The 26,706-nt window shown below is 50.4% G+C and overlaps 2 protein-coding genes across 2 annotated transcripts in view; one reads left to right on the top strand and one right to left on the bottom strand.

The window, feature by feature from the left end:
* The first annotated feature begins 528 nt into the window (after window positions 1-528).
* CLDN22 (claudin 22) lies at window positions 529-2,657 on the top strand. The gene has a single exon (XM_081084079.1). It carries the CDS (start codon window positions 1,016-1,018, stop codon window positions 1,676-1,678), a length of 663 nt encoding a protein of 220 aa, XP_080940205.1. The 5' UTR covers window positions 529-1,015; the 3' UTR covers window positions 1,679-2,657.
* WWC2 (WW and C2 domain containing 2) overlaps window positions 2,648-26,706 on the bottom strand; it is a 130,055-nt gene continuing 105,996 nt past the window's right edge. Inside the window, exons 12-23 of the mRNA XM_081084078.1 lie at window positions 25,871-26,000; window positions 24,569-24,652; window positions 24,388-24,474; window positions 22,166-22,358; window positions 20,012-20,176; window positions 15,818-15,942; window positions 14,222-14,420; window positions 11,748-11,912; window positions 10,220-10,312; window positions 8,690-8,932; window positions 6,077-6,204; window positions 2,648-5,341 (exon numbers count right to left, since the gene is read on the bottom strand). Coding sequence (XP_080940204.1) covers window positions 5,275-5,341; window positions 6,077-6,204; window positions 8,690-8,932; window positions 10,220-10,312; window positions 11,748-11,912; window positions 14,222-14,420; window positions 15,818-15,942; window positions 20,012-20,176; window positions 22,166-22,358; window positions 24,388-24,474; window positions 24,569-24,652; window positions 25,871-26,000 — 1,679 coding nt within the window. The 3' untranslated portion in view covers window positions 2,648-5,274. The remainder of the gene's footprint in view (window positions 5,342-6,076; window positions 6,205-8,689; window positions 8,933-10,219; window positions 10,313-11,747; window positions 11,913-14,221; window positions 14,421-15,817; window positions 15,943-20,011; window positions 20,177-22,165; window positions 22,359-24,387; window positions 24,475-24,568; window positions 24,653-25,870; window positions 26,001-26,706) is intronic.

Raw genomic sequence — 26,706 nt, 5'->3', positions numbered from 1 at the left:
AGGGCATGTACCTCGGTTGCAGGCTCGATCCCCAGCCCCGGTCGGGTGGTCGGGGGAGAGGGCATGTGGGAGGCAATCAATTGATGTGTCTCTCTCACATGGATGTTTCTCTCTCTCCCCCCTCCCTTCCACTCTCTCTCTGAAAATCAATGGAAAAATATCCCCAGGTGAGGATTAACAACAATAAAACAGACGAGCAAAATGACAAGCTTTATACTTTAGTGCTGCAGCAAGAGATGTTGGTGCTAATCTACAAGTTCCGTTGCCTCCCTCTGCCACAGCGTGGAGAGCACATGGCAGCCAAAGAGAAGCGAGTGTTGGTGCACCTGGGCGTGCTCTGACAGAGGGGACTGTGGGTAATCAGACTTGAGAGCGTGTTTAGTATAATTTCAGATGTTATGTGGTATATGTAGCCTGAGGAATTTTTTAAAAGCAGGCCTGATTTAAGATCTAGAGCGATTTCTGAGGAGATGGATTTATTTGGTTAAGAAATACTTTTCTTGAACTTTTTTTTTTCTTTTTAACGATAACACTCGGTGTTACCACAACGCATTCCTGAAATGTGAGAGCCGTCACGGGTGGAGGCCCGGCAGGTGCGATTAGCCAGAGAGAAAGCGGCAGGAGCTGAACCCGAACTGTCAATTACATGTTTTGCATTCAGACTCCTCTGTGCTTTGACTTGCAAGGGAGGTTGGGAATCGGACGAAAGCCATTGAGACGTTAACAATGAAAGGAGGTTCTTACTGCTTCGTGTTATTTCAGGGACAAACTGCTTACTAGAAAATTGATCTTGGCCACTCCTTGACATGACTGGTTTGCAGAATTAGTTCCCTTTCCTTTCCTGAAACCCATTCAGCATGGAATCAAACAATAGCCACTCTGGCAAGAATCCTCTTAGACACACAATGAAAAAAGATTTCTGAGCTCTGCAGGTGATAACCGAAGTCCGTCACACTTTTCACAGCAACCCAGAGGCAGCAGTGAGTTGGGCGAAAGCTCACAGGACTTCATAGTAATGGCTTTCGTATTTAGAACTGTGGCCCAATTAGCTGGAATGTCGTTATCTTTGCTGGGGTGGGTTTTAGCCTGTCTCACCAACTACCTGCCGTACTGGAAGAACCTGAACCTGGAGCTGAACGAGATGGAGAACTGGACCCAGGGCCTGTGGCAGGCCTGCGTCGTCCAGGAAGAGGTGGGGATGCAATGCAAGGACTTCGACTCCTTCCTGGCCCTGCCCGTGGAGCTCCGGGTCTCCAGGGTCCTGATGTTCCTGTCCCACGGGCTGGGGCTCCTGGGCCTGCTGGTCTCGGGGTCTGGGCTGGACTGCCTGAGAGTCGGAGAGAGACAGCTCAAGTGCAAGAAGCAGCTGCTGATCCTGGGAGGGGTCCTGTTCTGGACGGCGGGCGTCGGGGTGCTGGTGCCGGTCTCCTGGGTCGCCCACGTGACCGTGCAGGAGTTCTGGGACGAGACCCTCCCGGAGGTCGTGCCCAGGTGGGAGTTCGGGGAAGCCCTCTTCCTGGGCTGGTTCGCTGGGTTTTGTCTCCTCCTCGGGGGGTGCCTGGTGACCTGGGCCGCCTGCTGCACCCAGGCTCCGCTGGCTGCGGGCCAGTACCCGGCGGCAGAAACGCAGCATCTCCGTCACCCCCTGGAGATGAAAAACACTCGGCTGACAGTCTAAGCCCGAGGATCCGGGCGGCCACGGCGCAGGGGACGCTTGCTGAGCCCGGGACCGGGTAGGATTCCCTGCTGCCTGGTCACCCAGGCACTACGCTAGCAACTTTCTAACATGCATTTTCCCCAGGGGCGACTGGTTCCTTGAACTGTGATTTCCTTCCCAGGCGGTAAACCACTTTTATCTTCTACTCTGAGGCCAAAACCAATCAAGACTTAAAAGTAATCAAGCTCGTTTCTGCGGAGGCGTTTCCTCAATTTTGAAGTAGACCCAGTGACTGCACAGAACTGGTAAATGAAACCTTCTACCCGTGTTACGCCCCTGAAAGTGTTACTCATAGAGACGGGTCATTCCAGCAGTGGGAGATGTTACTGCTCATCAAGCCCTTCTCTCCAGTGTTTCAGATGACCTACTCTACAGAAACAGGCTCACGGCATATTTATTTAAACTGTATGACATCTGATTAAACTAAAAAAATGGCTGCTCTTTGAAAGCTGGAGAGGTGAGGGACGTGGACACATCATGTCTTTAACCAGAGACCTCAGGGGTTCTGGCCACTCACCTATGCCTCTGCCCCAGGCCAGAGGCAGAGGAGGGCAGACTTGAGTATTGGAAGGGTCACGAAAACCCACCCACAAGCCTGCTTTTGCATCTGGACCCTGTGCTCTGCAGCAGATGGTGAACGCTCGCCCCGTGCCCCCCTGCAGGGGGCGCTGCAGGCCAGCCCGGTCTGGGTGTGTGGGCAGAGCTCATATGGAACCCTTGTTTTACTTGCACAATGAAAATATTCTGCCTTTTTTTTTTTTTTAAATCAGCAATGCATATCCTCCAACCAAGAAGTATCCACAACAAACTGATGGCCTGGGGGATTCTTCATGAAAGATTTTATATTTGTTCTGTACACAGGTCAAGTCAATTCTTGTGTTTGAGCCAATCAGGGAAATTACCTGAGCAACAAACGACACAGATAAAGTCTTAGGGAATATGTATCTTTGTTGAAAAAACAGAAACAGAACAAAAACCACTGGATATTTTCCACCCACAAACACATGAAAAGTGCAGAAACCAGTTAATCTATGTGATGTATTTGCACACTTTGACAAACAAGACAAATTAAAACAGAAACATATTCAGAATTTAACCTGATTAAATATTTAGTTCAGTCCTGAGCTTTTGATATTTAATACAATATAAAGTAATAGCAAAAAAAAAAAAAAGGATTTTAAATTTTTTTGATTTGCATGCGACAGAGATTCAGCTAAACTTTGTTCATTTGGCTAGCAGTATGCTTTTGTACCTGTAACACTTAGATTCTGATATACAAAACTGTAGTAACATGTTGATAATTCAAACTTGAGAACTAAATATTACATTCTTTTTACCCTGTGCAGAATAAATTCTACCTTTAAAAAATAGCATTTATAGTATTAAAATTCATACTGTCCATATGGTTTTGTGATCAAGTTATTAAAATGTGTCACTGTGAATCATTTGGGTTAGTACAAATATGACAGGATTGTTAAAAGCTTCCTATAAATGTATAACACTATGGCTGATTTTTAAAGTGTGGAAAAGGATTATATTAAAATACGTTTATCTCTTGTGTTAGAAATAAGCAAATTTTGTAAAATAAAACCGAAAGCTTCTTGGTCACAACTGCTAACTACCAGCTGGAGACAGATTTTATTCTCTTATACTCGTATGACACTTTCTGTATTGCAAAAAGTTAACAGCTGATCTGGTGATTTATAAAGCTGTAAATATTCCAATATAGCTTCTTCTATGTCAAACATTTTAAATGGCCAGAACCGAACTATATATTAAACAGAACATAAATAAGACCGTAAATAAATAAATGAAGAAAATAAAATCGTACGGTACAACTACACATAATTCTATAAACATTTTCATGGTCAAACTAAGAAGCTGAAAACAGCTGACCTTCATTTATCTCTACATTAAATAAACTTCTCTTTCACATTTGACCTTGACAAGGATGGATGGCATTCTTCTGTAGTTTTCCTCAACAGGCTGAGAATGGACTGGGCAGACCCGAAGGACTGAATGTGGTCAATTCATAAAGCTGGTTTTTGCTCAAAGTAGTGTCACGTCCAGTTATAGCTTCAAAGACATTTGTATGGAAGTGGTGGGACACTCAGGAAACAATCAAGTTCAAGGCTCAGAAACTGCTCATTTGAATTTTGATTCTGATAAAATTCACTTTCTGAAATATGTGTAACTGCTTTCAAGAAAATAAAAATTCTTGCTATTGAGGATTCTTGCTTAGAAACAGAACTGTGTGTGTGTGTGTGTGTGTGTGTATGTGTTTAAAGGGGCCTATTCCTTTAAGATGATTTTTGCATCTCTAAAAAAAGGATTTAGTTTGCTATAAAAGATGGCTGGTCAAAAATCGCCTCTCCCAGTATTACAAACTGAGTATTAAATTGCATAGAACGATTTAAACGCCTCCATGCTGGTGGGCTGCACTGGGGTTTTGTTCCTTCTAGGGAGGCCTGGCTGGGCCAGCTGGAACTCTGCGTTGGGAGACGCTGCAGGGATGTGTCAACAGCTCTAAGCGTCCATCCGCAACGGCTCTGTACGAGACAGATGGCTTAGCCAGCACTTCAAGTCCAGTCTCCCAGGCACTCTCTTCTCCTTGCCTCCCAGCTCCTCCCAGAGAGACAGGATCCCCTCAATGAGGCTGCAAGGAGCTGCTACGAAATGTTACAAACCTGTTTAAGAAAGGACTTAAATTCTTTGTGTGTGTTTTGGCACCTTTGGTTCAATCAGGATACCCTTTCCTCTGTTCCTGGTTTCACCACACGGATGCCGATGGGTTTCCCTCCCCGTCTTCAGTTCTGTCCTTAGGATGAGGGCCACCACCTTCCTCTATTGACACCATCCCACACCCCGGACGAGCCAGACGCACACCTGACCGCCCCCCACAGCCTGTGGGGCAGGGGAGCGTGTTTCCGTGGCTGCAGGCACCTCCCCTGCCCTCGGGGTCAGAGGCCGTGAGGCCTTCCGTGCAGCCAGGAGCCTGCTCCCAGGGCTGCATCCTATGTGCTTGAACTCAGCATTTTGTTTTCTTTAGACAAACAAACAAACAAAGACAAAAAAGAAACTGCTCCAAGGAAACAGGTGTTCCAACACAGGTGACGGAGGTGAACACAGCACCTGCTTCAGGCGGCCCTGGAGCTCCGCTCCGAAGCTCATTCACGTTGAACTTGCTGCTCTCGAGTACAAGACACGGCGGGCGCTCGGGCCAGCTTCCCGGCCTTCGCAGGAAAACCAGGAAGAGCAAGAGCCGCCTCGGCCGGTTGGCCAGGTCAGCCCTGGGCTCCGCCCGATTCCCTGTTTACAACCCACTCCTGCTGTACAACATCTGGGTACCAGATTAGCCCGCTTGGTTACCTGATTTTTCTTACTTTTTTATATAAGAATGATATTCCAAGTACTTTACAAACTAGCATGTCGAAATTCTGATGAGAAACAACAGCTCTCTGAGAGCTGACAGTTGCACACCCGCCCCCCAGGCAGACCGCAGACCGGGGCTCCGTCTCCCTCCCTCGGGGCCGGGGGACACCGTGTCTGCAGGCGGGTCACACGTCGTCGGCCGGCAGCGACGGGATGCTGATCTTCGCTCGGGTGAAGTAGGCGATCTTCTCCCTAGAGTCGGGGCGAGGAACAACCCCCTCAGTGTGGTGCTGAACGCACTGCGACCAGCAGAAACAGTCCCGGCCTCCTGCGGAGTCCCCTCGAGCTCCTGTCCCCAGGGAGACCTCCGCTTAAAACCAAGGGCCTCTGCCCTTCACAGCGGGTGAAGGACCCCAGCTCTGGCTCCAAGTGCAACGGCAGCCGGGCGCAGGCGCCAGCCCACGCTCCCCACCTCACCCCCAGGCCGGCCCGTCTCCCGCGTCTCTATCACCTGCCGGGGGTGTAACGGGCTTGTACGTTAAGGGCCAGGGGAGCGTTTATAAACCTCTACTTTGGGTTTCAGCAGCAGCCAAGTCGTGCGATTTCCCTGCTGGAGCACCCACCTCCTGGTGCCCACGCACCGAGGGCGCACAGACCCTGTAATGGGGAGCACTGCCCTGCCACGGTGCGTCTGCGGGAGGAAGCCGACTCCTCACCATGGAGTCTGTGGCCCAGGCTCGTCTTTCAGAGTCTGAAGCCCACGCTGCCTCCGCTGCCTTTCCCTCCGGCGGGCACACCCCGTGGGCACCGCGCCAGCTCCTCTGGCCCCGGAGGAGCAAAGGGACTCATCCGTCCCACCTGGGGGGAGGGCTGGGCGCCTCGCACCCTGACACTAAGGCCCAGGGCACTCCGCGGGGACCCCTCTGTGATCAGACGCGTGAGGACGCCCCGACGCGACCCGCCCCCACGTGAGCCGGGGCCGGTTACCTGAAGGACTGCACCTGCCGAGGCACCTTGCGGCTCTGCTCCCGCAGCCGACACACGTCCTTGGAGACCTGCCTCAGCAGTTTCTCCGCGCTCAGGTCTTGCTTCTGCTCCTCTTTGGACTGTTCAGCCTGGCAAAGGAATAGGCACCCCAATCAGAGACGCCCAGAGACGGCTGCAGGCTTCAAGGATACAAACAAGCCAGCGGGCACCTCGGCAGCCAACGGGGTGCTCTTCTCACCATCGCAGACGACACTCATGTGCAAGGCCCTGCGGAGGCGCAGCGGCCACGGATTCGGGCTTGTCCGTGGTATCGCATTAAAAATGCCTTGTTTCCCAGGCAGGGCGACTGTTTAGGCAGCTGGAAAACCTCAGAACCCTCAGAAAGGAAATGAAAAACTATCCTAGCATCGTGTCCAAGGAACGTCTACTGCTGACGTTCCGGGAAGCATACTTTCAGCCCCTTCTCCACCTTTTCAACCCCTTTCTCTCTGTCTTAGCCATTTAAAAGCTGTTAACGAAAACAGAATTCACATTCCCAAAAGGTGACATAAGTGTACAGCTCAGAGAACTCCTACAGTCTGGACACACCCAGGCCACCCCACCAGATGGGAAACAGAACCCAATTCCCTCCGCTCCTTCAGGGACCAGCCCGAGCGTCACCAGCACCTGACTTCGAACAGTCTGTTTACAGAAATGCGAAGATGTCAAGTCCTGCTCCTGTCTACAGCTGTAAAACGCAAACCCAGCTGTGCAAGCCTTTGGCGCACGAGGGAGGGAGACTGCAGTGCTTCTTCAGGATATTAAAGTTGGTCAGTGTCAACCAACCGTTTGGAATTAGTGCTAATGTTGAATTGAAAGACTCGAGAGTGAAGAAGATGATGGTTATTAACATAGGGCGAGGGCATTTCAGCCTTTAACTCAACATCCCATTTTGCAGAAAGACTGCTGTCCTACAGGCTCCCATCCGTGGCCCTTCCCTGCCAGGAGCGCTCCGGGGACTGTGCTGTCATTGCTGGGACCCCCCTGCTGGCCTCTGCACCCTTGCCTGGGACGAAGTTCACCACCCACTTTCCAGACCAGGGAAATGCCACTTCCTCCAGGAAGCCTTCCTGGCTCATCTCCTATACCAAACCACAAGCCCTTTACGGGCATGACAGTGTCTAATTACCCTGTTATCTGCTGTGGCATCTAATAGGAGACCTACTATTCAACTCCCTGCGGAACAGACATCCTCTGAGATCCTATGTGCATTATATCAGGAGGGATATAATACAGATATGTAATGGGTTTTGCTGCTTAAACTTTCTTTAGAAGTCATTGGTATCAGGTTGATCTCTGAAATTCATACGTTAAGTTTGAGTTCCATCTAGAATTAGAAGTGCTAGTCAGTTAATGACTCCAAGTTTCTTTTTTTTTTTTTTAAATATATTTTATTGATTTTTTACAGAGAGGAAGGGAGAGAGATAGAGAGTTAGAAACATCGATGAGAGAGAAACATCGATCAGCTGCCTCCTGCACATCTCCCACTGGGGATATGCCCGCAACCCAGGTACATGCCCTTGACCGGAATCGAACCCGGGACCCTTCAGTCCGCAGGCCGACGCTCTATCCACTGAGCCAAACCGGTTTCGGCGACTCCAAGTTTCATTAAAGTACCATACTCTATATGACTAAGCAATCACTTTGGGCCGAAAAGAGGAGTTTATATCATGGACAGAAGATTCTATTAGATTTAAGGATATGACGAATCTATTTCAGATTCCCATCCAAAGGGTTGAAAGAAAATAATGTTTTGGCATTTGTAATATTTCAGCTACGCAGACAATTCTATTTGTATATTATATGTTGACTAGAGGCCCGATGCATGAAATTCGTGCAAGGGGCTTGGCCCCTGCCGCAGCCATGGTTTCGTCAGGAAGTACGTCTGGTCTAATTAGCATATTACACTTTTATTATTATAGATGTAAACATATGCTCCTATACTAAAATATAAACTCTAATCTTGAGAGAATAAATCAATGTATCAATATGAAGGCTCTTGGAGTTTCTATTTAGGAGGAAGACTAACAGAAATATTCCTTTAAAAGACCCTATTTTTAAATCAGGGATTTTCTATGCTGTTTCATACAGCCGTTTGTAGGGGGGCTGTGTGAAGGGAGAATGCGTGCAGCGGGACCTTCCTTGAAGGTAACAGAATGTGGAAACTCACGGTGATGTGGCCACGCAATTTCAAACACAGGTGACCACTGGTGTTAAAAGTTTTACTGTGTTTATCTGCCAAGTCTCATGTGGAGACGAAGGAAAACGGGGAGCAGAAGTGACCGCTGCCCTCGCTGCACGCTCCCCTGGGTCAGGAGGCCAGTGGCCCCAGAGCGGCTGCGGGACGGGGTGCGGAGGGGCGGCCCTCTCACGGCACCGGGTGGCAGGACCCCTCTCAGCTACATCCTGGGTTTAAAAAGGCCACAACAGGAGGGTGCTCCAAGCTGTTGGAAAGGGGTTTGAAGAGCCGAGCCAGCTGAGGAGGGAGCTGGCACCTCCCCGTGGGGGCCTTGGAGGGATGGTTCTGCACGCGGCCCCCCCGCACCCCCGCCCCAGCCGGCGCCCGGGCTGTACCTGCTTCTCGGCCTCGCGCAGCAGCCTCTGGAACCGGTCGTCCTCCAGCACGCCCGGCGGGAGGTCCGTCTGCCCCTGGGCCTTCAGCTCCTCCAGCCTCTGCCGCAGGTCCCGCAGCGCCTGCAGCTCATCGTTGAGGCGGCTCTGGCGGGTGAGCGAGGCCTGCAGGTCCAGCTCCAGGTCCAGGGACGTGCGCACCGGGCACTCCTGGGCCGCTCTTCGGAGGACGGGCTGGCAAACCGCCTGGGGGGTGGGAAAACAAACCACGAACACCCTGAGTGCGCCGCCCCCATCACCCGCGGCCCCTGCCTCCTGGCCCCGGGGGTGGCAGCTCCTGGCTCCCGGCGGAGGCTGTGCCTGCCGAGGGACGAGCCCTGGCCAGGGACAGTCAGCGGGAGTGACGAGCCCTGGCCAGGGACGGTCAGCGGGAGTGACGACCCCTGGCCAGGGACGGTCAGCGGGAGTGACGAGCCCTGGCCAGGGACGGTCAGCAGGAGTGACGAGCCCTGGCCAGGGACGGTCAGCGGGAGTGACGAGCCCTGGCCAGGGACGGTCAGCGGGAGTGCCGTGTCACTCCCGGCGGAAGCTTCAACGCCCGTGTCAGTCTGCACGCTTCTCGCACCTGCTGCACCCGAGAGGGTCCCCAGGGAGGACCACAGCAGCAGGGCGCCCAGCCAAACGGCTGAGCAAGGGCTGAGCAAGAAGCAAACCTTCCCTGTTCCAACCGGAGACTTGCCCGTTATCACCATAGACAGCCTCCTCGGCCTGGCCACTCGGCTGCACGAAGGCCGCCCTCTGGGAAAACCAACTCGTGTGCGGAGCCTACACGTCCTCCATTTCAGGACACGCTCCCCCGCACTCACACCTTTTGCTTTCATGCCTGTGAGTGACGGCCGGAAGGCCGCGGGCGGCGGGGCTCAGATCTGATCCCTCCTCTAAGCAACGCTTCAATCCTGGCTCCTTCCTCTGTTTCCCATCATCTCATATCAGCTCTCACCCCCGCATCTCGGCTGTTCTTCCTGCAGCCAGTCTTATCGGTTTGTTAAGAAATAACCTGAATGTGTATGAAGGAATGTCTGCGGGGGTCTGTAGGCAAAACCCTAGGAAGAGGACACAGTGTGTGAGCTTGAGGAGGCGTTAGAGGCTGGAGGAGACTGGGAGGTGGGGGCCGCTGTGCCGCAGGGCGTCGGGGGAGGTGGTCGCTCAGCCTGGGCCGGACTGGCCTGGGGACAGGACTTCAAAGGCGGCCGGGTGAGGCCATACGCAGGGGAACAGGAGGGCACTTCCTGCCTACAGAGCTGGCAGAGGGAATGGAAAATAGGAGATTACTAACAGAAGCTGGACTATTTGACAGAAGAGAGAGGGACTGAAACGCGAACATCCTAGCGTGACGGTCTGGAACATGTGCATCCCTGTCATCACAGCGGCTTCGCCCAAGAGCCCAAGAGCCCAAGAGCCCGTCGGCGCGGACGCGTGGCAGCCAGGACTCCGGGTGGGGTAGGCCCGGGCTGGTGCTGACGGAATACGTACCCTTTTGACCCTCAAACTGCGCCGTTCAGTGGAGTTTCTCACAAACAGAGATTTTTTAGCCAGGGTTGAGCTGTCACTGTCACTGCGATTCAACTGGAGTCAAGGATTAAAAAAAGAAAAAAAATCACTGCCTCACAGAGCCGACAAAGGGATGGCGATAACAGCTTATCTCTTACAGAAAATCCTCCCCAAACACGCTTTGCCCTGTGCCGTTTTTTCCTTAAATGACTTAATCTTTGGGAATAATTTAAACAAGTGCCTTTTGGTGGCAGTTATCAGAAGTCATGGTTAAGATAACTGCACAGACTCTGGCAGAAAATGATCCTTTTTGTTTTCAGCGAATACGCAACATTTATTTAATTTTATTTATTTTTCCCCCAACATTTATTTAATTTTATTTTTAAAAATTGATTTCTGAGAGGAAGGAGAGGGAGAGACAGAAACATCAATGATGAGAGAATCATTGATCGGCTGCCTCCCGCATGTCCCCCTACTGGGAATCGAGCCCGCAACCCAGGCATGTGCCCTTGACCAGAGTCGAACCTGGGACCCTCAGTTCGCAGGCTGATGTTCTATTCACTGACCCAAACTGGCGAGGGCGCACAACGTTTATTTTTAAAAGAAAAGCTGATGTACAGGTTGGCGTTGAGACACAGTTTGACAACCTAGACAACTCTTAGCCCAGTCGGCCCATTCGCTCCCCCTCACCGGCACCAGGGAGTTGCTGAAATATCACCTCATCAGTGAAGCCCACTCGAACCTACTTAAACCTGCGCCCCTCGCCTCAGCATCCCAGCCCCTCATCTTCACAGCCCTGTCCCCACCCCAGACACATCGTGTCCACTGCTCATCGCTGGGCTCGGCCCACAAGAACGCAGCTCTGCAAGGGCAGAGCTTGGGTCTCTGGTTCAGACAGGTCCCAAGGAGCTAGGAACATGCTTAATAGCAGGTGCTAATAAACACATTTGTTGAGTCAAACAAATACATTTTCACAGCACTTTCCACCCCATTTTATAATACTGCACCCTCTATTACTAGCAGTCATAAATTCTACTGGAACTAGTGGTAGGTAAATTGGTACGAGTCCCCCAACATTCGCCACAGAACTGTGACTCTGATTCCGTGCCTAGCGCCATCACTAAAAGATGGCTTGGTTCTAAAACCCAATTCCCAGGTTTTGGTCCAGCAGGCCCAATGCGGTGTGTAACGTGCACAGAGGTCTACAAAAGCTAACCCTCCAATCACCTGCAGTTTCTAAATACAGGCCGAAGTCCACGTGTACTCAGTAGCCAGGTCTGCAACTTCACATATTTGCCACATATATGGCCCTGGAGCCAATGAGACATTAAATTTAGGAAAGGGGGGACCCCAAAACCAAACTAAAACGAACCACAGAGTGTGATACTTATGAGTATTTTATAAAAGCGCTCCTAGCGGTTCCTGTCTGTGGTCGGAGTTTGAGATGCCCACCACAGGTGCATGTCCCGGGCATGTCCCATGTTCCGCCCCGGGCAGGGCCGGTCCTTACCCGGCAGATGTACTGGCTGCGCTCCCCGGGCGAGAAGGTCTGCGAGCGCACGATCACGCTGCTCCTCACCAGGGGGCGCTGCCGCCCGCTCAGCCCGCTGCGCTCTTTGGGCCGCACCGCCAGGCCAGCGTCCTCGGCCTCCTCTGTGTTGGTCTCCTTGTCAACCTGCAATGGAAGGCCTTCGTCAGGAGCTGACACACGTGGGCTCATTTACACCCCGTTCTTCTAAGGACAAAAGAAAGCCCTAGCCTTACACCACAGGCCCATCTAGCACTAGGGCCTCTTCCGAGAGAAGGGCCTCGTGACTCCTGACGGGACCCCAGGGGACAACCATGGAGGGGGTGGGTAGGGTGATCTCTGTCCTAACAGATTAGACCTCAAGAATGAAGGTTTCCGTTGACAGAAGGTAAACGGGGCTCTATGAACAATCTTATCTGGACATGCCTCATCATTAAAAAGCATTCAACGGATGAGTGCTTTTTTCAGAATAAACGATAAAGGTAATTAAACAAGAAAATGAAATCTACTGCAAAGTTATAGGCTTACGTGGACTATGCAGCTATACATACCTACCCATACGAAGTCTTCAGCCAGGGAACATGAGGCATTGCTTTTCTCAGGAATAAGGAATTGTCTAAGCTTGTTACAACATCCCAAGTTTGCCGGCACCCTCAAAGCTTGAACATAACGTCCCCTCAATGTGTCTGCCACTGAACTAGCCTGTGCCTGGACTGGGTCATCTGCCACCTCCAATCAGAACGCCCTCTAACAGGCGTGAACTTTAAACGTTTACTTCATGTTTGAAATAGAAATAAACTTACAACATTTATGAAAATTAATGCAATTAGGTAATCATGCTGGTGTTACCCAGGAAATTCTGAAAATGCTTTTAATACATAGTCACAGAGCAGTTACCAGATCGAAGTACCACTATTTACCTTCTCATATAAAAGCTAAGTGGGGAATGAATATTTGGGGCCCATTTACCAGGTGTACCAGTTAATAATGCGGATTTTTTTTTCAATAGATGGAGTTACACATATGTTTATATGCGATTTGATATGTATGCTATTTTGTTGTATTGACAGCACGCTTCAAAACTTCATATGTCAAATTTTCTGAAGGCGTTAACATCACAGATATTTTTACGCTTAAAAATGTCAAATTTCGCAGAATGCCAACCTTGGGGAGATTAGGGGGGGAAAATGTCAAATTTCGTGCCAAAAAAAGAGCATTTGCGGGAAGTTTTAATTCATTACTTTATTTTGAAGAAAAGTGCTGCTGAAAGTTATCGTATACTTTGGGAAGCTTATGGTGAACATGCTCCATCTCAAGATACCTGTGAACACTGGTTTAAAAGCTTTAGAAGTGATGATTTCGATGTGAAAGACAAATAATATCCAGGTCTACCAAAAAAGCTTGAAGACCAACAATTACAAGCATTACTGGATGAAGATGCATGCCAAACTCAAAAACAACTTGCAGAAAGATTAAACGTTGCTCAGCAAACGATTTCCGATCGTTTACAAGCAATGGGGAAGATTTTAAAGGAAGCAAAATGGGTGCCACATCAACTGAACGAAAGACAAACGGAAAACCGAAAAGTCATCATTAAAATTTTGCTTCAACAGCACGAAAGTCTTTTTTGCACTGAATTGTGACTGGTGATGAAAAGTGGATTTATTTTGAGAATCCCAAGTGCACAAAATCATGGGTTGATCCAGGTCAACCATCAACATCGACTGCAAGGCCAAATCGCTTCGGAAAGAAGACAATGCTCTGCGTTTGGTGGGATCAGGAAGGTGTGGTGAATTATGAGCTTCTAAAACCAGGTGAAACCGTTAATACTGATCGCTATCGACAACAAATAATCAATTTGAACCATGCATTGATCGTGAAACGACCAGAATGTGCCAGAAGACATGGCAAAATAATTTTGCTTCATGATGACGCACCATCACACACTTCAAAACCAGTTAAAGACACGTTTAAAGATCTTGCCTGGGAAGTATTAACCCACCCGCTGTATTCACCAGACCTTGCTGCTTCAGATTACCACTTGTTCCGATCGATGGCACACGCACTTTCTGAGCAGCACTTCAAAATGTACGGAGACATGGAAAATTGGGTCTCTGAATGGTCTGCCTCAAAACAAGACAAGTTCTGTTGGGATAGTATTCACAAATTACCTGAAAGATGGGGGAAATATGTAGCTAGCAATGGACATTACTTTGAATAAAGCACTTTTGATGTTTCTCTTGAAATTATCGTGTTTTCTTTGATTACAAAATCCGCGTTATTAACCGGTACACCTGGTACAATTTTTTTACGATGCTTCTGACAGCCGACTCCACCGATGCCTACGGCGATCAGCTTCCGCCAAGTCTTGGTGTGGTTATACCCGAAGAGACAAACTCAGCCGACAGGGTGGCTGTAAGAGCCCTGCCTGGGAGAGTGCAGCTGGAAGTCCTCACCAGGGTGGGCATTCCCGCAGGGGGCTGGCTGCCAGGGCTGTTGGCACAGCTGTCTCCTCCCCTCCTTGTGTCTTCAGCTGTCTCGGGCACACTCGGGCACGAGCTTAGGTCTCCCATTCGCCTGCTGCCCCCGGGCAGCGCCACGTCGGCCTCTTCCTCAGCCACCACTTCGTCAGAGGCCTCTCTCAGCATCGCCAACCTTCAGAGAAACGAAGCGAGACACACCCTAAGTCCAGCCGGCGTGTCCCAGCACAGTGCACCCTGGGATGTCCACCCGGTACCAGGGCAAGGTACCTGGGCACATCCACCCGGTACCAGGGCAAGGTATCTGGGCACATCCACCCGATACCAGGGCAAGGTACCTGGGCACATCCACCCGGTACCAGGGCAAGGTATCTGGGCACATCCACCCGATACCAGGGCAAGGTACCTGGGCACATCCACCCGGTACCAGGGCAAGGTATCTGGGCACATCCACCTGGTACCAGGGCAAGGTACCTGGGCACATCCACCTGGAACGAGGGCAGGGAACCGCGGACACACATCACGATCCAAGCCCTGTCTACTAAGTGGTCATGAAAAATAAAGTTCTCTCCAGCAACCGACAGCAAGGTCACCATAGTTAGGTACGAAAATGCCAAACTCATGCAATTTGACCTAATTCCTACAGATTAAAATAGAAATATACTGAAAATCAAATATTAAGGTTAGCCCCGCCGTTTAAAATACTGTCACTCCCTAGAATATAACTTGGTGTTAGTTGTCTGTGTCTTGTAAAAAAAAATTTAAAAATATAGTTTTATTCATTTCAGAGAGGAAGGGAGAGGGAGAGAGAGATAGAAACATCAATGATGAGACAGAATCATTGATTGGCTGCCTCCTGCACAGCCCACACTGGGGATCAAACCTGCAACCCAGACATGTGCCCTGACCGAGAATCGAACCGTGACCTCCAGGTTCTTAGGTCGACGCTCAACCACTGAGCCATGCTGGCTGGGCCATGTCTTGTAAAATTAATTGTACAATGGAACGAAGTGACTCTCTGCTAAGCGTGGATAAAGACACGAGGAGTAAAAATACCCATGATCCCCTGTGCTCAGGGTCCGCAGCGGCGGAACCCGTGGGAAGGGAGTTTTACTATTAAAATAACAGAAGACCCTTCAAGCCATGTGACCTTGTCATCAACAAAAGCCATGGCATGGGTTTCGGTGCTGTGATATGTGGGGGCTTCACAACATATGTGTTCTGTACAAACTCTACTGACATCCCCTGAGGGGTCCCAGATTGGACAGGGTGCAGGCTGGGCTGAGGGACCCCCCCCCCCCCTTGCACGAATTTCACGCACCGGGCCTCTAGTTATACATAAAAATTAAAATGTTTTATATATAATTGATTGGCTGCCTCCTCCTGCACGCCCCCTCCTGGGGATCGAGCCTGCAACCCAGCCATGTGCCCTGATCAGGAGAGGAACCATGACCTCCTGGTTCCGAGGTCAGCGCTCAATCACTGAGCCACAGGCTGGGCTGAAAGTTTCTTAGGAGAAACGGAGTGCATCCTCCTTGAGCTCCCAACAGCAAAAGGAGGGGAAGGCCTTACCAGTCTCCATCTGGGCCCCTTTGCTCCTCTCCCGGCCCCGGTTCTTCTTCTTCTTCTTGTGCTAATTCTTGCTCCACAGCCAGCAGCTCCGCCGATGTTCTTGCGAGTAAGGCTGACACTGCATCCTGGGGAGAGAGGAACAGATGGCATGAACAGATGCCCTTCCAGAAATAAGTGAGCTACTCATCAGGTGGGACTTCCCATTGTGAAAAGGAAGCCGGACTAGACGCAGTTCTCCTGCTGAGACTATGAAAGATGAACAGAATAAAACCAACAGAAACTCCAGGGGTTTCTACGCGATGAAGAGCCACAAAGGCGATGGGGACCAGAGGGCCAAGGCCCTGGCCGAGGGAACTGCAGGCAGGCAGACCGACCACCACTGCACTCTTTTCCCGGGGTGGGGGGCACATGCCAATTCTGGTGGGAGGCCCTCAGACCAACAGACCAACAGATGGTGCTGCCAGCACGCAAGAGACCGAAGAAAGCGACTCTAAAGTGACTCCCCACAGAGGCACCTGCCATTCCTAAGCTGCCATCGTGCAAACAAGGAGCGGAGAAAGAAAGCAATGTGCAGCTGGCTGGAGGCATTCCAGTCATCTCGCCTTCCTAGGGGAGAAAAGCTGGAATTCAGGGCCCCCAGTTGTGAGCTGCCTTCCAGGAGAGCACACCCTCTCCAGAGGAGGCCTGCAGCCTGCACTTTCAGACATAACTCCCAGCATTCCACTGACAACACACCCAGTGACGAGGCCCAAAGAAACAGCAGACAGAAGAGGCAGACTCGCCCTGACCGGTTTGGCTCAGTGGATAGAGCGTCGGCCTGCGGACTCATGGGTCCCAGGTTCGATTCCGGTCGGGGGCATGTACCTTGGTTGCAGGCACATCCCCAGTAGGGGAGTGTGCAGGAGGCAGCTGACCGATGTATCTCTCTTCGATGTTTCTAGCTCTCTATCCCTCTCCCTCCCTCTCTGTAAAAAATCAATAAAATATATTTAAAAGAGGCAGACTCACCGGTGATCTATGCACTGCAGTTACTTGGAGAAGAAATTTATTATTTTATAGTTAATATATTTAAGAAAACAGATAAAATGATGGAGAATTTCACTAGAATAAACACACACACAAATCATATTAGCACATCAGAGTAAACTGCTGGAAAAAAACCACCTAAATCTAATAACATATAAAAAGGATTATACACCATGACCGAGTGGGGATGTATCCTAGGAATGCAAGATTGGCTTAATATCTGAAAATCAATAAACCATATGAATAGAATACAGGACAGAAACCACATGACCATCTCAATAAATGCTGAAAAGCTCCTGTCCAATCCAATAACCTATAATGATAAAGACACTCAGCAAACCAGGGGGAGGGCTTTCTCAGCGTGAGGAAGGACATCTACAAAACCCACAGCAAAAATCACACCTAGCGGCGAGAGCCTGAACTTCCCGCGAAGGGCAGGCACAGGACCAGGAGGCCTGCGCCCACCACTTCTCCCAGTGCCGCGCTGGGAGCTCCAGCCGGGGAGACTAGGCAAGAGCCAGAAACACAAAGTAGCTGGAAAGGAAGAAGTAAACTAACCCTGTTTTCAGAAGACATAATCTTATACATAGAAAATCCTAGGGAATCCACTAAAAAACCTATTAGTACTAATAAATGAGTTCAGCAAGATTGCAGGATACAAGATAAATAGACAAAAATTAATTACACAATGAATAATCTGAACATGCAATTAAGAAAACAGTTCTATTTACAAGAGCATCAAAAAGAATAACATTAACAAAAGAAGCATAAACTTGGTCTCTGACAAATACAAAACAGTGTTGAAAGAAATTAAGGAAGACCTAAATAGATGGGAAGACATCTTGTACTCATGGATCAGAAGACTAACACCATTAAGGCAACAATGCCCCCAGCTGACCTACTGACTCAATGTAGTCTCTATCAATACCCTATTTTTTTTTTTTTTGTGGAAATTGATAAACTGGTGCTAAAATTCATATGGAAATGCAAGGGACCCTGAACAGCCCAAACCATCTTGAAAAAGAAAAACAAAGTTTGATGACTCATACTTTCTGATTTCAAAATAATTATAAACTACAGTAATCAAAGCAGTGTGGTGCTGGCCTAAGTACAGACATGCAGGTTAGTGGAACAGAATTTAGAGTCCTGTAATATAAATGCTCACACTTGTGGTCAATTGATTTTGGGCAAGATAATTCAATGGGAGAAAGAGTAGTTTTTTTCAATAAATAGTGTTGGGACAATTGCATGCCCGCATACAAAAAGAATGAACTTGGACCCATTTGTTACATCACACATAAAAACACAAATGAACCAGAGGCCTAAAAATAGAACTGAACTTTAAAACTCTCGGGAGAAAACACAGGAGTAAATCTTTGTGACGTTAAGTTTGGCAAAGCCTTCTTAGATCTGACATCAACAACATAAGCAATTAAAGAAAAAAAATACACAATTTGATTTTTATCACAATTTTAAACTTTACTACAAATAAAACCATCAAGAAAATGAAACGATAACCCACAGCATGAGAGAAAATATTTACAATCATTTACTGGATAAGAGACTTCTATCAAGAATATACGAGGAACTCCCATAACTCAATAATAAAAAGATAAATAACCCATTTAAAAAGCAAACAAAGGATCTGAATAGACAGTTCTCAAAAAAAAAAAAAAGATATACTAATGACCAGCCCATGAAAATATGCCCCACATCTTAGTCATTAGGGAAATGAGAATGAACCCAGAGATACCCCTTCCTCCCCACCAGCCTGGCTGGAGTGAAAAAGATTAACCCCATGGGCGAGGGTGTGGGAAACGGACCTCAGACGGTGCTGGCGAGAATATAAAATGGCGCAGACACCGTGGAAACAGTTTGGCAGCTCTTCAACATGTGAAACCTAGAATTATGTTCAACATTTGACCCAACCATTCCACTCCTAGGTATGTCCCCAAGATAAATGAAGACACACGTCCATATAAGTTTATACAAATGTTCGTAGCAGTGTTATTAATAAGAGTAAAGCAGTATCAACAGCCCAAATGGCCATGAGCTGATGAACAGATAAAAGGTGGTATATCCCTACAGTGGAATATTACTTGGAAATAACCAGGCACTAACACATGTTACTATGTGGGTGTATCTTGAAAACATTACGCTAAGTGAAAGACAGCCACAGAGAGTAAGTACTGCGTTACTCCATTTGTATGACATGCCCACAATTAACCAATTTATAGACGGAAGGAAGATGAATGGTTGTCTTGGGTGCAGGGTCAGAACTGGGTGCTATAAGCTAAAGGCTATGCGCTCCCTTTTGGGAGGAGGCGATGTCCTAATGTTAGACGTGGTGAGGGTTGCACACGGCTGTGAATGAACTAAGAACTACTGAACTGTGTGGTCCAGCTGGGGAACGTACACTTTAAAGGGGTGGACTGTACGCTATGCGAAGTATACGGCATAAAGCTTATGAAGACACTGGCACACGGGGACATGATGGAAGCACTCTGGACGCCTGAGTCTCGACCACGGCGCTGGTGTGTCACGTGGGCTCTCCCCCTCGCCGGTCTCCCTCCGCTGCCCACCAGTGCCCATGGGGTCTGCGCCGATGACCAGCTGAGCCCTGCTGCTTTGTCTGACTCACGCTGTGAGGTCCTCCCTCACAGTCACTCTATAAACGTGACTCAGCAGCAGCACCCACAGATGCCAGATCGGTGACGAGCGGCTTCACAGAAGGCCCCTGAGTCAATTCTGTGAAGTCGTGAAGCGTGACAATTGGTTACAACACACTTTGTAATAGAAAATATTTGTGGAGCTTGATGTTACAAACGGAAACTAAGCTCATATTTTAACCTTTGCAAAAAATCTAACAGTTTCAAATGTGTAACTTGACAGTGAACACCATGTGTAAAATATAAACTTAAGTCAAAAGGTTGTTCATGTCACCCAAAGCCACGCGCCTCCACGTCAGGCTATGCTTATGGGAGGAAGTGTGAGCAGACACAAGTGATTCTTTATCAACTTGAAACAGCGGGAAGTTATCTTTCCTTCTTCCTAGGAGGGTGGGAGGAAGGAAGGATAGCGAGTGCATGAAGCACGTTGGCATCACGGCCTTCTATCCCGTGTGAGTTTATTAAACCGCAATGACCTTCTTCTCTCATTTTGACTCACCAGGTCTATGGGCTCCACCAATGGCTGGTTTGGTTGGAATACTGAATCCTCGTGTTCTTCTTCATTCGTTTTAGAGGGCATTTGCTTAGAAGGAAGCAGATTGTACCACAGAGTGAAAATCTCATTGGAAAACGGCAAGTCGGCCAGACTGATCTGAGTTCCAGCCTGTGGGAGGCGAGAGAAAGAAAAGAGAGAAGATAGAATGTTTAAATCCACATCTGCTCCTGATATAATCAAGATTATTGGGCAAGCTTGTTTTAGGGTTAAAAAAAAAGCAATATCCATGATATAAAGCATTACATTTTTTTAAAAACCTGAAGATGTCTTATGTTTTCAGGTGTGACTGAATAAGAAATGATCCCAATCTAAAAGCCAACTCTGGCCCAGTCGGTGGCTCAGTGGCTGAGCGTCGACCTATCAACCAGAAGGTCACTGGTTTGATTCTCTGTCAGGGCACACACCTGGGCTGTGGACTTGATCCCCAGTGTGGAGTGTGCACGAGGCAGCCGATCAATGATTCTCCCTCATCACTGATGTTTCTGTCTCTCTCTCCCTCTCCCTTACTCTCTGATATCAATTAAAAGTTTTTAATAAAATATTAAAAAATAAAAGCCAATTCTGGGATTGTTTTGTGAGATACGGTTTTGCCACAACCTAATGACTAAGCATGCAACATTTTGTAAGTGTGAAATTTTTTTTTAAAGTTTAAAAATACAAATGACTAAGTACAAATCATAATGCATCTTAGGTTATGAGTGATCTGATTATTATTTACAAAAGTCCAATATCTACTGAAAAAGGTAAAAACAAACAAAAAACTCCATGGTGGTTCTTAAATGAGAAATTAGAAAAATTTTTCTTTAACTAAGTTAGAATATTAAAAAAAAAATAGCTTAAAAGTTTTAATATTTCACCAAATCATAGTTTCAACCAGGATCTAAATTAAACTGTATCATTTTATAAGAAAATCACTTAACATATTTATTAACTTTATGGAGCTGCTAACACATATATTTATACTAAACCTTTCTGACAGCCTACTTAATCTTTGCTTCTTGCTTTAAAAAATTTTTTTCTTAATCCTCACCCAAGGATATTTTTTCATTGATATTTTAGGGAGAGTGGGAGGGAGGGGGAGAGACAGAGAGAGAGAAACATGGATGTGAGAGAGACACATGGATTGGTTGCCTCCTGAACACGCCCCAACCAGGGCCGGGATAGAGCCTGCAATCAAGGTACGTGCCCTGGACCAGAACTGAACCCTGGAGCCTTCAGTCTGTGGGCCAACGCTCTCTCCACTGAGCAAACCAGCCAGGGCATCTTTGCTTCTTTCTAACTGTCTTCATTGTCAGACAGTGCCAGGCATTTTTATTTACAGACAAAACATGAGTAAGAGATCTTTCACTCTTTTCAGCTTTGTGCGTGGGGACAGGTGTTTGTGTCTCCCCTGCACCGCGGGAAAGGCTCGGCGAGGGACCCACCGTTCACCCAGCGCATTGGAGCACCGTATTTCACTCGTGTGGAATGGATTTCTGGTGTGATGCACGACAGTGCGGTAAAGTCACTGTCAGTTGTTCGAAGTCTTCTGCTTTAGCATTTAAATGTCATAACTGCCCGAACTAACAATGCGCATGTCTTCCTACAATCTAGGGCCTAGACGCTCTGCTACCAAGGCTGGGAGAGTGAGCTGACACAGGGACCCTACACTCCGTGTCTTGCTCAATTTAAGTTTGTGACAGTGAGTTGTGTGTGGGGTTATTTGGTGGCTGTACATTACCTCTCTCTGTGGTTCTTTATTGAAAATAGAGGCGACCATACCTTTGTTATACAAGTGATGAGGATTTCGTGAGATATATGTACAGAGCACCCAGCACAGACTCGTACTGAGTAAACAAGCTCCCAGGTGACAGACAGACAGAGGTCAGAGGGTAGGAAGGGAAAGCAGCCTTTACAGAGTCACCACGCAGAAGCAGAGGCCAAAGGTCTGGAAAAAGAACGAAAACCTGAGATCACGCCTTCACATGGAAGCTGAGGCAGCCACTGGGTGTGTCGGAGCCCTGGGCGGGTGTGTGGCGACGTCGGGGCAGCACACAGTAACTAGAAACCCTGGGGGTGTGCAGGCGAGGGTCCCGGGGCGGGACCGGGGCCACCCACCAGGCACTCCTCCGCGCGGTGCGCGCAGGCGCAGCACAGGTCCACGCGCAGCGTCTTCTGCTGCAAGGCCGCCTGCGAGATGGCCACTCGGAACATGTCGCTGAACAGAAGGGGTTCCGCGGCCGGGTGCACCTTTGTTCGAAACAGACAGCTGACGTCCGTGGAGGAGGGGAGCAGAGCAACCCTAAAATACCTGCAGAGACGAGAGAGCAAACGACTTCAGGGCCCTGCAGCCACAGCGGGTTCACCACTGCGCCTGAGAATGTCTGCAAAGAGAGAAACAGGGGGGACGGACTCACATCAACGTAGAGCCCTGCTGCCGTCCCAGGTCCGTCCTGCTCTGCAACACAGGCCACCCGCCCGCGCCACCAGTGCCCAGCACAGGCCCCTGGGCCCCAGCCCGCCACGCCCAAGGGCCATAACCAGCCACACTCATGGGCCATAGCCCACCACGCCCAAGGGTCACAGCCAGCCACACTCATGGGCCCCAGCCCACCACGCCCAAGGGCCACAGCCAGTCACACTCATGGGCCCCAGCCCACCACGCCCAAGGGCCACAGCCAGTCACACTCATGGGCCCCAGCCCACCACGCCCAAGGGCCACAGCCAGCCACACTCATGGGCCCCAGCCCACCACGCCCAAGGGCCACAGCCAGCCACACTCATGGGCCCAAGCCCACCACGCCCAAGGGCCACAGCCAGCCACACTCATGGGCCCCAGCCCACCACGCCCAAGGGGCACAGCCAGCCACACTCATGGGCCCAAGCCCACCACGCCCAAGGGCCACAGCCAGCCACACTCATGGGCCCAAGCCCACCACGCCTAAGGGCCATAACCAGCCACACTCATGGGCCATAGCCCACCACGCCCAAGGGCCACAGCCAGCGCACATGGCAGGAAGGCGAAGGCGGACAACACCATGGGACAGACACGCTGAACACCCCACCTGCCCATGTACAGCCAACTCCACTGTAAGTGATTTCTGAGCCTGGGGAGGGAGGGACCCACTAGGTGACGTTGTCCCAAGAGCATCATCCTGAGTCCTTAATTAGAGACGGCGGTGAGCACGCCCCCGGAATGCAACACGTTGTCCTGCCAGAGGAGAAGGGCTGAGGAGCATTCTGGGCCAAAACTTAAAACAGATGGACTTCCACAGTCCAGCCTAGCATCTCAGAAGTATCAGACATGACAACCTGTGTTAGACTCTATGCTTTGCAACATTCAGAAGTTAGAGAGAAACAACTTGTAATACTACCTTAAAGTAAAGTTCCTGAGTGCACATTCTATGAGGACTCACAACTCTTGGAAACTGCACGAGATGCTTCCTTTTAAATCCCAGGAAGAGAACACCCACGGAGCCCTCCCCGCCCACGCCAGGCCTGTGGGAGGCGTGTTCTAGGCGATGCCTCTCCATGAATCACTCTGCAAACGCACACGCCGACTAAGGGCACAGCGGCTCTGTGTTATGTCCACACTGACCGTGGAGCTTCAGCGCTAGAACCTGCTGGGCCCAGGGCTGCTGCTGAGGCTGGGGGTCGGCAGCATCTTCCCCGCCTCCGGGGACCAGCACGCGGAGAGCTGGGGGAGGGAAGGGTGGCTCCTTCTCCAGACCCCAGTGCTATGCACCAGCCGCCTCAGAACCACTACGGGACCCTAAAGCGTTCCCGTGGAAACAGGTTCTTCGTGGTTTACAGCAAATGGCACTAAACGGGGGGGGGGGGGGGTGTGCTTTCCTCTCGCCTTCAAGGCTCCCCTCCAACCTGCGGCCAGGAGCCCCAACAGGTACACTGGCCACTGCCGACCAGGCACACTCCGCAGGCGCTAACTCGCAATGAACAGTGAGTTCTGAGTTGGAGGAAAAGCAACTGTTTTAAGGCCACGTCATCTTGGTCCCCGTCTTTGCAGGCCATTTTCTGGGGCTCGAGGTCAAGGCTGAGCATTGCAGTCCCTGCCACACACAGCCCAGCATTTTACAGTTTCTGCTTGAAAAGTGAGATAAAAAGTCCTGGTTCCTGTTCTTAATAATGAATCGGCTGAACAACAATCAAAATCCCAAATGCTTCTTCACATTCCCCCTTCCTCTGGTCCATCTGCTGCCGGTAGGCCCGGCGCCCGGCTCCGTGTCTGCACGCCGCCGCCGGAGGGACCGCTTGGTGACAGCGTACATGTCTCCTGTGGACGGTTTTGATGGCCGCCATTTGCTCCTCACTGGTTTACTTACACTTTTGAAGTATGAGGTATCAGGAAGGCATGGAGATTCCGGAGTTGTGCTACAATCACCATGAAACTGGCCCTTTTTGCATCGTATCTGTGGAAAGAGAGGCTGATGAAGCGAGGAGAGCGCCCAGGCCGGTGGTCCCCGCCCTGAATTCTAGGCCCGCCCTGCCCGTGCACAGCTTTACCTGAGCCCGATCTGCACCTGCGCCGTCTCCATGACGACGCCAGCATCCTCTTCACCGTAGGCAACGTCTCCCACTTCACTGGGTCTGGGAACCGGAGACAGGGGCGCAGGAGAGAGGCTCATTAATGGGGAGCTCGATGGTATGGTTACCATCTGCCACTGGACCAACTTGAGTGAAAACCCGAATTCCCAGCACCCGGGGGGGGGGGGGCGCTCACTCAGCTCTCCCTCACCTTGTCAGGAGGGTCTGTCTCCGACCCTCTAGGGCGGCGGTTCTCAACCTGTGGGTTGCGACCCCTTTGGGGGTCAAACGACCCTTTCACAGGGGTCGCCTAAGACCATCGGAAAACACATATATAATTACATATTGTTTTTGTGATTGATCGCTATGCTTTAATTATGTTCAATTTGTAACAATGAAATTGGGGTCACCACAACATGAGGGACTGTATTAAAGGGTCGGGGCCTTAGGAAGGTTGAGAACCACTCCTTTAGAGGACCGACTTTCTGGTGCCTCCGTGGGTACACTGCACCCCTGCACCCATTCCCAGCTCCCAAAACCTACTCAGGAGCTGATGGCCACGCAGGTGACCAGCCCCTCCAGCGTTCTCATCCAAGTCAGGGTAAGTCTCAAGGAGACGTGTCTGAGGAAGGACAGCCCCTGCTTGTCCCTCCCTGTGACATGCTATCCCTCCCTGTGACATGCTGTCCATCCCTGGCTGACATGCATGTCTGTCCCTCCCTAACATGTATGTTTGTCCCTGTGACATGCATGTCTGTCCCTGTGACATGCTGTCCCTCCCTGGCTGACATGCGTGTCTGTCCCTCCCTGGCTGACATGTGTGTCTGTGACATGCTGTCCATCCCTGGCTGACATGCTGTCCCTTCCTGGCTGACATGCATGTCTGTCCCTCCCTGGCTGACAAGCTGTCCATCACTGGCTGACATGCTGTCCATCCCTGGCTGACGTGTATGTCTGTCCCTCCCTGGCTGACATGCATGTCTGTCCCTCCCTGGCTGACATGTGTGTCTGTCTCTGTGACATGCTGTCCATCCCTGGCTGACGTGTATGTCTGTCCCTCCCTGGCTAACATGCGTGTCTGTCCCTCCCTGGCTGACATGCGTGTCTGTCCCTGGCTGCGGACCATCTTTGACACAGACTGACATGTGCAGGCACACGTTTCCTCAGTGCTGCCCCCGAGGCTGCGGGAGCGACTGACGGTGGCGGGACGCCCCGGCCCGTGACCCACACGCGTTTGGGGTGGGAGTGACGGGGGAGCCCCCCGCTGCACGGGAGCCTTACTGCTTCACGAAGCCTTCGTAGACGCCGCTGTCTCCCGCCACCGACTCGTCCGACACGGCCGCCGACACGCACGCGGTCCTCTCCCCCAGCAAGTGCGCGCCTCTCCTTTTGGGTGCCGCCTTTTCCACGTCTGAGGGGAGAGGGCACTCATGAGGTTTCTGATCAGGACACGTTAAGGATAAAATACGCCTGTTCCCCAGCATCAGAGATGTTTCCATGACCGAGCGCCCAGCGCCCGGCAGGAAAGGACCCATCACCTAATGTCATTTTTGTTTTTAATAAAACCTTTGTGCTGAGTCTTTGGCACCAACGACCACTTGCCGTTGGTCTCTACCCCCTGGCCCTGGTGTGCTCCCGCTTCTGCGTCCTGACTGTACATCTCAGGAAGAGGTTGGGGGTTACGGCTTCAGGTGACGCGCTGGTGGCTGGCGGTGGGACTGCTTCCCCTGGAGGACGGAGTGCCTTCTCTCCGCCCACCCCCACGGAGGGGTGAGGGTGACACATGACTTATCCATCAGTCCCAGGAGCAACCGGGCAGCCTGAGACCGACTCTGACAATGAGAGAGGCTGACCATGAAGGACGGGGACTTATTCCAGCTCCATGTCTGTCACCAGCTGGGACTGCTGGGAGCAGAGTGAGTATAAAAGGAACCCGGCTGCACCCGCAGGGGACTCCAGGGCATGGAGGGGCAGACACCGTCCCTGTGAGCCAGCCGCCCCACACGAAGGTCAGACACGTCCAAGAAATGGAAGGCCCTTCGTCCACGCACAGAAGAGCGGCACAAAGCACCTGCTTCTCCCTCTCCTCTCGTGATGCCAGAGGTTTGCAGGACCAG

This window comes from Myotis nattereri (genome assembly GCF_964212035.1).
Source record: "Myotis nattereri genome assembly, chromosome: 2".
Classification (NCBI taxonomy): Eukaryota; Metazoa; Chordata; class Mammalia; order Chiroptera; family Vespertilionidae; genus Myotis; species Myotis nattereri.
This window is presented reverse-complemented; position numbering and strand designations above follow the sequence as displayed.

Bases quoted from the DNA above. Each gene is read 5' to 3' on its own strand.
- CLDN22 (XM_081084079.1), top strand. From the start codon at position 1,016: ATGGCTTTCGTATTTAGAACTGTGGCCCAATTAGCTGGAATGTCGTTA.